Consider the following 9,409-nt stretch of genomic DNA (forward strand, 5'->3'; position numbering starts at 1 on the left):
TTATGTATATGAGTGTATTGCCTGCATGTGTGTAAGAGCACCCATGTCATACAATGCCCTCAGAGGTCAGAAGAGGGTGTCAGATCCCCTGGAACTGAAGTTAGGACGATTGTTAGGCACAATGTAGGTGCTGGGACTCGAACCCAGATCCTCTGTAAGAGCAGTCAGTGCTCTTAACCAGAGCCAACTCTCCAGCCCCTTAAAAATTTTAAATATAAACTCTATTAGATTACTTTTAAAATCATGAGCCCCAGAAATTTGTTCTTTTAAAAGTAAATTTTAGGGAGCTGGAAAGATGGCTCAGTGGTTAAGAGCAGTTGTTGCTCTTATAGAAGACCCAGGTACTGTTCCCAGTACCCACATGGCAGCTTATAACTGCCCATTAACATCAATTCCATGGGGATTTGACACTCTCTTCTCGCCTCCACAGGTACCAGGCACACGTGAACTTTGGACTGGAAGGTTGGTAAAGGGACTAGCCACCAAGCCTGATGAACTGAGTTCAATCACTGAAACCCAAATGGTGGAAGGAAAGAACTGAGTCCCACAATTTGTCCTCAGCCTCCACATGTGCACAATGGCTGACATATGCCACACCCACACCTGAAACAGATACATAAATATAAAAACAATTAAAAGTAAGCTTTTAAGTTGGGCCCACTTATAGCACCAGATACTTGGGAAGCTAAGGCAGGAGGCTAGCTTGAGCTGAGGCCAGCCTAAGGAAGACTTCTTGTATTAAAAAAAATATATGGTAAGGAAGAAAGAGATGACTTAGTAGGTAAAACACTGGCTATGCAAGCCTGACAACTTGAGCTCAGTTCCCAGAATCCACATGATAGAAGGAAGAGAACTATTAGAAATTGTACTCTGACCTCCACAGGCATGCCTACATTCACACACATCATGTACACACATTAATAATAATAAATAAAATCATTTTTAAAGGGCAGGTTATGCCAGGCGTATGTTCAAGCTTGTTTCTCCAGTGCTGTGACAAAACACTCTGACCACTACCAACTTGGGGAGGAAAGGGTTTATTTGTTTTACATCTCCCAGGTCACAGTTCATCAGGGAGCCCAAGGTAGGAACTCAGGGCAGGAACCTGGAGGCAGGAGCTGGAGCACAGGGCATGGAGGATCGCTGCTTATTGACTTGTTCCTCGGCCCCTGCTCAGCCCGCTTTCTTATGCAACACAGGCCCACCAGCCCAGGGATGGCACCACCCACAGTGGGCTGGGCCCTCCCACCTCACTCAACAATAAAGGAGATGCCCCACAAACATGGCCACAAGCCAGTCCTATGGAGGCAATTCCCCAACTGAGGCTCCCTCAACCCAGGTGAGTCAAGTTGACACTAAAGCTATCCAGCACAGCATACAACTTTAATCCCAACACCCAGGAGGCAGAGGCAGGTAACTGAGTTAAAGCCCAGCCTGGTCTACACAGCAAGTTCCAGACCAGTGAGGGATACATAGTGAGACCCTCAATAAGTTTAAAAAGGAGGATTGGGGGGTGGGGGAGAAGAGGAAGAAGGGGAGGAGGAGGAAGAGGAAAAGCGATTTCTATCAGTTAAAAGATTTTTTTAGGGCTGGAGAGATGGCTCAGTGGTTAGGAGCACTGGCTGCTCTTGCAGAGGACCTGGGTTTGATTTCCAACACTACATGGTAGCTAACAACTATTCATAACTCCAGTTCCATGGGATCCAATGCCCTCTTCTGACCTCTGCAGGCACTGTACGACACAGGTACACTTAAACCACACAAGCAATACACTCAAACACATAATATATTAAAAATAAAATATTTTTTCAAAAGATTTTTTAAAAATTTATCAGATGACATAATTCAGACAGCTTAAATATAGTTAATTCTAAAATTCTCAAACTATTTCAAGACATTTAAGACACTGTAAAAGTAAAGGTTTCATTTATAATGAAAGTATAGTTTTCAATTGTTAGGTAAATTGTATATTTTGTAAACTAGATTAAAATAGGCTTCATATTCCTTCAGCAGTACTTACGTAGCTGGAAGTACAGTCCTAGAAGCTGGGTCATGGTGGAAGAAACAGATGTGACCCCTGACCTCAAAGATATGTGGAAATGGACATTAACACACAGAAGCACAACAGCTATTTATAGAGTTATGAGAAGAAGTAATAATTTTGTGTGTGTGTGTGCGTGTGTGTGTTGAGACAGCGTCTCTCTGTAATATGAGCTGGCCTGGGAACTCACTATGTAAACCAAGTTAGCCTGGATCTCACAGAAATCCACCTGCCTCTTCCTCCTGTGCTGGGATTAAAGGTGTGCGCCACCATGCCCCACCCCTGCCCACTTTTGTGTGTGAATATTTGTGTACATGAGTGTGCATCATCTCGATCATCATCACATGTTTTTTCTGAGATGAGTCACACCATGTAGCCTAGACTGGCCTGAAACGCATTAGCCTCCTGCCTCAGTCACTACCCTTACCCTGCCCCCCCAGACATAACCAAGTGTTAGGACTGTAAGTATTACCAAATTTGGGTGATAAAAATCTTAAAAATACATTTCTGTAGTTGAGCTATTTTGCTCAAAACAAAACTTATGAGTGGGCTTTTAAAACACAAGAGAGGAGGGAAAAGGAGGGAAAGGAGAGGAAGGGAGGAAGGGAGGAGAGGGATTAAAGATGGAAGAGGTAATATGAGAAGTCTGTCACCCCAACTACTTGGGAAGATGAGGCAGGAGGATCGAAAGTTCAAGACTAACTTGGATTACAGGATGAATTAAAGGCCAGCCTGGGCAACTTAGTGAGATCTCAAAAAGTAAAAAGAGGGTTAGTGATATAATTCAGTGGTATAGCCCTTACCTAGCATGTGTGAGGCCCTGGGTTCAATCCCCAGCACTGTAAAAAACACATAATCATACAAATAAAATAAAAATAATACCCAGGCGTGGTGGTACACACCTTTAGTCCCATCACTCGGGAGGCAGAGGTAGGCGGATCTCTGTGAGTTTGAGGCCTGCCTGGTCTACATAGTGAGTTCCAGGTCACCTGGGGCTACAGGGAGACCCTGTCTCAAAAAGACCAAAAAACAGAAATACACAATCAAATATTAAATTATACTCTATATGATTTGCTAAAAGTCTTAAATTCAGGGCTGGAGATGTAGCTCAGTTGTCAGGGTAAATGTGTTCATCCCAAGCACCACATAAAACCAGGTGTGGAAGACACATTCCTGTGATTCCAGCAATCTGAAGGTGGAGGCAGGAGGATCAGAAGTTCAAGATCATCCTTGATAACAAATTCCAGGCTAGCCTGGAGTACATGAAGTCTTAATTTATATCTAAACATTAGATTACAGTGTTAACTGAAGGTCTAAGAGATATAAAGAGGTAGGCATAGCAGATCCCTAACGAAGACATAATACTTTTCTACAAAGTGATATCAATGTGCTGACATTTTTCTATATTCTCTCCTTTTCTTTCCCTCCCTCCCTCTCTTTGTCTATTACTACATAGATTTTTCCAGGCTGGCCTTGAACTTACTCTGTAAATGTTCCTGCCTCAACATTGAACGTTGGATTTTAGACATCCTTTACCACACTTACTTAGCTCCTAAACTCTAATTAAGCAAAAGATAGATTTAAATATCAACAAACTGTTTAATCTTGCCTCTAATGGCTTCCAGTCCTTTTTCTATTTTGGTTGTACATAGTTTTGTTTCGTTTGCTTTTTTTTTTAAACTTTTTAAAAAATTTTTATGTGTGTATGTGTACTGCCTACATGTAGGTAAGTGCACCCATGTCGCGCAATACCCGCAGAGGTCAGAAGAGGCTGATGGATCCCCTGGGACTGGAGTTACAGACAGTTGTTAGCTGCCATGTGGGTGCTGGGATTTGAACCCAGGTTAACCCAGCACTGAGCCATGTCTCCAGCCCCAATATCTTTTGCATTTTACTCACTACCACACCTTTGATTTTTTAGAACACTGCTTAGCACTTTAATATTCAATCTATATGTGTTAAATGAATAAGAAAGGGAAAGAAAAGGGAGAAAACACATTGAAACAGCATACTTGGGACTTGGGACAACCTAGGACTATTGTGATCTTTACCCCAGAAAAAAAATCACATAAGTCATATGAAATAATGAAACCAGCTAGCCAAGATCAGTTAGCAAGAAGTAAATCTTTCTTTAAATAGAAGGCGATAAATTAACTTATTCAGGTATATGAAATATAAAAGCAGATAAGTGTCACAAAAATAAACATTTATTAGTTTCTTCCTAAATATTTCTCTAGGAAACATCTGCAGTTTATAACATGAACTCTTCATTCAAGCTAGAACTGATTTACAGCCAGGCAAGGTGGTGCATGTCTTTAATCCCAGCACTTGGGAGGTAGAGGCAGGAGAATCTCTGTGAGTTCAAGTCCAGCCTGGTCTACACAGTAAGTTCCAGGCCAGCTGGGGCTACAGGAAGACCCTGTCTCAAAAAAACAAAACAAAAAAAGAACTAAACTGACTTACATACTTATTGCTATATTACTGCCATGAAACCTCAGATATTAAACTATCTAGCAGAGTTCACTAGCTTTCTTAAAAACCCCACCTCAAGCTGGGCGTGGTGGTGCACATCTTTAATCCCAGCACTTGGGAGGCAGATGGATATCTGAGTTCAAGGCCAGCCTGGTCTACATAGAGAGTTCCAGGCCAGCTGGGACTACAGGGAGACCCTGTCTCAGAAAGACCAAAAAAAAAAAAAAAAAACCCAAAACCAAAACAAAACAGCCCCACCTCAAGTCCTAACCACCTAACCAACACATGTGGATGCTCTGATGTTAAAGAGTTCTTCAGCTTGCTTTGCAGCAAGCACATCAGAAACCAGTCTTAAATCTAAGCTCCACCATCAAAGCTGGTAAATAAAATAAAAATCCCATTTGTCCCTGCCTCTTGTCTCCATCTTTTGTCCAAAGCCAGGAGTTTGTTATAAACAAGTAAAAATAATTGAGACTATCAAGAAATATAAACAAGATTGTTGGTTTAAATGCTTTTAAAATATCTCTCTGCTAATAACATCCATTTATCTATTCGTCAAACATTTATTCATTACCTATTATAGTATTCCAGGCACCTTACTAGTGATTGTAAGAAAGAACTCACCAGAAATGTTCATATTTGAAGAGAGAAAGTGAAAAGATTTCAGATTCCCAGTAAACACACAGCTTACAAAGCTCGACAGAAGCTGCTTCAACTTACACTTTGCCCCTCTGGCTCTCCTTTGGGGACTCTGTGTGCCTTGCGCTCTTCAGACCGAGATGACTCGTGTTTGTTGCTTTTTTTCCTCTTCTCTTTTCTGCTTTCATGCTTTGACTTTGTGTGCTCACTTGCCTGGACTTCATTTAAAAGGTCTCCACAAAGGGAAGACTCAAACAATTCCCTGCCATTCTGGATAGTTTTGGTTATTTTTAGTTTGATTTCAGGTGAGCCAGTCTTCTTTGGAATCACAGTTTGTGGTACCGAAGGAGGAGGTGGTGGCTGTGGAGGGGAAGGTTTTTCCAGAATTTCATGTGGTCTTGTGTTTGGAATTTCTGAATGGTAATAGTCAGTGGGGCTAAAGTTTCTAACTGCACCAAAGCCATTGGCTGACCCATTGGGATACTGATTATATGACTGGTATTTGGTTTGAGTTTCATACAAGCTGATTGATGATGGGTAGCCATTTGTAAGTGGAGGAAGGTCTTCTGTTGTAGGTGGGTATGGAAAGCCGTGCTGTAAGGTAGCTTCGTAGGGTGTCTGGCCACCATCTTCAACAATGTCACTGTTGTTATCAAAGGCATCCTCCTGGCGGATGTTGGCGGAGTCAATGAGTTGAGGTGGTTGCTGAATTGTGTTTCCCATGATCCCTTGCATGAAAGAGAAGGAGAAATCCATTGTTCTGCTCCAGCATCCTTAACTTTCCCTTTCTCTCATCGAGCCTAAAATTAGGAAAGAAAATTAAAGGTATTAATATTCTCATGGACAAAAAAGATGATCAAGCTGGGCGTGGTGGTGCATGCCTTTAATCCCAGCACTCGGGAGGCAGAAGCAGACCAATATCTGTGAGTTCAAGGCCAGCCTGGTCTACACAGTGAGTTCCAGGACAGCTGGAGCTACAGGGAGACCCTGTCTCAAGAAGACCAAAAGAAAAAAAGATCAGTTCAAAAGGATTAAACAACAGTGTTTTACACTTTATTTTCACATTCAGATATGTAGACATTAAACCTACATAATTCTGATACAGGCCAAATATATTTTATCCATTGTTTGTTTTTACAAAGGATCTGCTGTGTAGCCAAGGCAGTCCTTAAACTGGAGAGTACTGTTTCAGCCTCCCAAGTACTGAGAAAACAAGTATGCACCATCACACCCAGCAAAATTTCTTTTTTTCTTAACAACTTTAGCATGTATAAATCTTTCAATACTTCATTCTTTAAATGGCTGTATAGTAAACAACTGTGGTATCACTAACAGATTCAACCACTTGTGTAGTAATATATCAATTACTGCTCACCAGTCTAATATACAAACAGAGCTACAGAAAACTTTTTGAGACAGGGTCTCGCTATGTGGCCTAGGCGGTCCTCAAACTCAAAATCTTCCTGTTTCTGCCTCCTGAGTGCTGGAATTACAGTCATGCACCACCCCACCTAGTTCTTGAAGAACGCAGTATCAAATGCCTGTCATCCCAAGACTGGGGAGGTGGAAACAGAGTTGGAGGCCAATCTGAGCTATATAAGACTGTCCCAAAGGGAAAAAAAAAAATCTTCAAACTATAATTTTGTGCATATATGTATTCCTACAGGACATATTTAAAACTTTGATACTGCAAAATTATTGTATTGGCTGTTCTATGCCAATTTCTATTTGTCTTAATCATGTGTAAAGAGGCCTAGTTCTCTACATGCTTGCCCACATCCTGTTTTAATGAGTGGCATAAAGAACACTACAAAATGCACATGTCAGGTTCTATCTCTTGAAGATTCAGGTTTAACAAAATCTGTGGTTGGACTCAGAGCAGGGGTAGTTTAAGACCACTGAGGCTGGAGAGATGGCTCTGGCTGTTCTTACAGAGGACTCAGATTCGATTCCCAGCACCCACATGGAAATTAACAACCATCTGTAACTCCAGTTCCAGGGGAATTCAACATCCTCTTCTGATCTCCACTGGCATTGCACAACACTGGTGCACTTACATACAGGCAGGCAATTCACTCAGACATAAAACTGAAAAAATAAATAAAATAATCGTTGCAGTTCATCATTGCACTAGATTCTTAAATTATCTAAAGTATCGAAAGCACCCACAAAATATTTGAACATGCCCACATTGGGTAACAACATTATAATGTAAACAAGCATCTGCAATAAGACCACCCTGTCTTGGGGTTCAGCGATTGAGAGCACTTGTTGCTCTTCCTAAGGACCTGAATTTGACTGCCAGCACCCACCAAGTGGTTGATAGCCACATGTAACTCCAGTTCTAGGGGCTCCAACACCTTCTAGCCTCAATGGGCACCTCTACACACAGAAATAAATCTTTTTTTTTTTTTTTTTTTGGTCTTTTTAAAACAGGGTCCCCATATAGCCCCAGATGGCCTGAAACTCACTATGTAGACCAGGGTGGCCTTGAACTCAGAGATCCACCTGCCTCTGCCTCCCAAGTGCTGGGATTAAAGGCGTGCGCCACCACGCTTAGCTATAAATAAATCTGAAAATTAAAAATAAGACCACCCTGTCTCATCATAAGATTGAACAAGTCCACATCCAAGATAAAAGGATTAATGAATAATATATAATTTTTGTGTTTTCATCTAGAAAGCTCTAGATAGGGAGGACAATCAGGCTTTCATTACTGTATCAATTCTGATGAACTGAATTTAGCTGTTTGGAAGTGTAAAGAAGGATTCTGAGGTCTGTATATGGACCAGCTCAATGCTATGACAGTGTCCACCATCTTGGTTCTAGTAGTACTTACTAGAATGATAACTCAAAACAGCAAAGGGAAGAGGGAAATCAATCTAATGTGCTTTTCTAGCTATATCCATCTACTCATACAGCTGTTATTTGTTCTTCTGTGAGCAGCCAGAAAGAATTCTAGACAGTTTGAAGTTATAAACAAATGAACAAGACATACAACAACAACAAAAAATCAAACTCCAGAACTGTTCTCCATTGGGGGCAAGGAGAGGGCTGGAAAATAGCACTCTCATTGTCTTTGGCCTCCCCTCTGGGCCAGTACTTAATTATTTCATTTAATCTTCAAGACAGACACTGATTCCTGATTCACAGGTGAAAGAGTGAATTTCTGAGAGTTATGTGGCTTGCCTAAACCACAAAGCAAACGGGCAGAACTAGACCCCAGTTTCTAGCACATTCCTTCTTTTAATTTACTAGTCTTATTCCTTGGCAACTGCCAAAATAACAATTTTATGTTTCAATAGTCCCACCAAGGGGTGTGTATATGGAAGTGCTTCATAGCAAGTTCAACACGAAATTCTCCCAACAACCTTCCCACAGATATTATCTCTTATCACAGAAATGAAAGCAGACAATTTAGATAAGTAAACACAACTCCTGACCTACTGACAGAACTCAGCTTCAAAGTCCAGTTCGCTTCAAAGTCTGTGCCCCTAGACAGCTCACTCCACTCACTGAAAGTGCTGAAAAATGTTAGAAATAATTTCTTAGGATTCATCTTATGAATAGAAACATTTCCCTAATTTGGTCCTTGGCAAAATGTATAGCCCACAGCAACAGAGTTCTCCTAGTGAGCATCAGCTGTCAACTTGACACAGCCCAGAATTATCTGAGGGAATCTCAATTGGGTGATAGCCCTAATCAGCCTGGACAGCCCAACCCACTGTGTGTGGTATCATCCCTAGGCAGGGTGTCGGGCTGTATAAGGCGGCCAGCTGAGCAGAAGCTACAGAGAAAGTCAGTAAGTGGCATTCCTCCATGGTTCCTGGCTCCAGGTTCCTGCCTGACTTCCCTCTAAGATAGATATATAAGAATAAACTCTCTTTCCTCCCCCAGGTTTCTTTGGCTTTTTTTTTTTTGGTCTTTTTGAGACAGGGCTCCCTGTAACCCCAGCTGTCCTGGAACTCACTATGTAGACCAGGCTGGCCTTGAATTCACAGAGATCTGCCTGCCTCTGCCTCCCGAGTGCTGGGATTAAAGGCATGCGCCACCACGCCCGGCCATTGGTCATGGTTTTTTATCATAGCAACAGAAAAGCAAACTATGGAGCTGGAGAGATGGCTCCGCAGTTAAAGAATATTATCTGCTCTTGCAGAGGACCTGAGTTTGGTTCCCAGCACCCACATGGCAGGTTAACTCCAGTTTCAGGGGATCCAATACCCTCTTCTGACCTCCATGGGCACTGCACAACATGGG

At 41.8% G+C, this 9,409-nt stretch overlaps 1 protein-coding gene across 6 annotated transcripts in view; it reads right to left on the reverse strand.

Moving 5' to 3' along the window:
* Window positions 1-9,409, reverse strand: part of Nsd3 (nuclear receptor binding SET domain protein 3) — a 117,471-nt gene that overhangs the window by 65,784 nt on the left and 42,278 nt on the right. For 5 of the 6 annotated variants that reach the window (XM_017801843.2, XM_017801847.2, XM_017801846.2 and 2 more), the window contains exon 2: window positions 5,234-5,952. In XM_017801843.2, coding sequence (XP_017657332.1) covers window positions 5,234-5,908 — 675 coding nt within the window. In that variant the 5' untranslated portion in view covers window positions 5,909-5,952. Of the gene's footprint in view, window positions 1-5,233; window positions 5,953-8,595; window positions 8,669-9,409 lie in introns of those variants that run through there. The other variant, XM_017801844.2, reaches the window with a different exon arrangement.

Source organism: Nannospalax galili, unplaced genomic scaffold (assembly GCF_000622305.1).
Source record: "Nannospalax galili isolate Female #2095 unplaced genomic scaffold, S.galili_v1.0 scaffold924, whole genome shotgun sequence".
NCBI lineage: Eukaryota > Metazoa > Chordata > Mammalia > Rodentia > Spalacidae > Nannospalax > Nannospalax galili.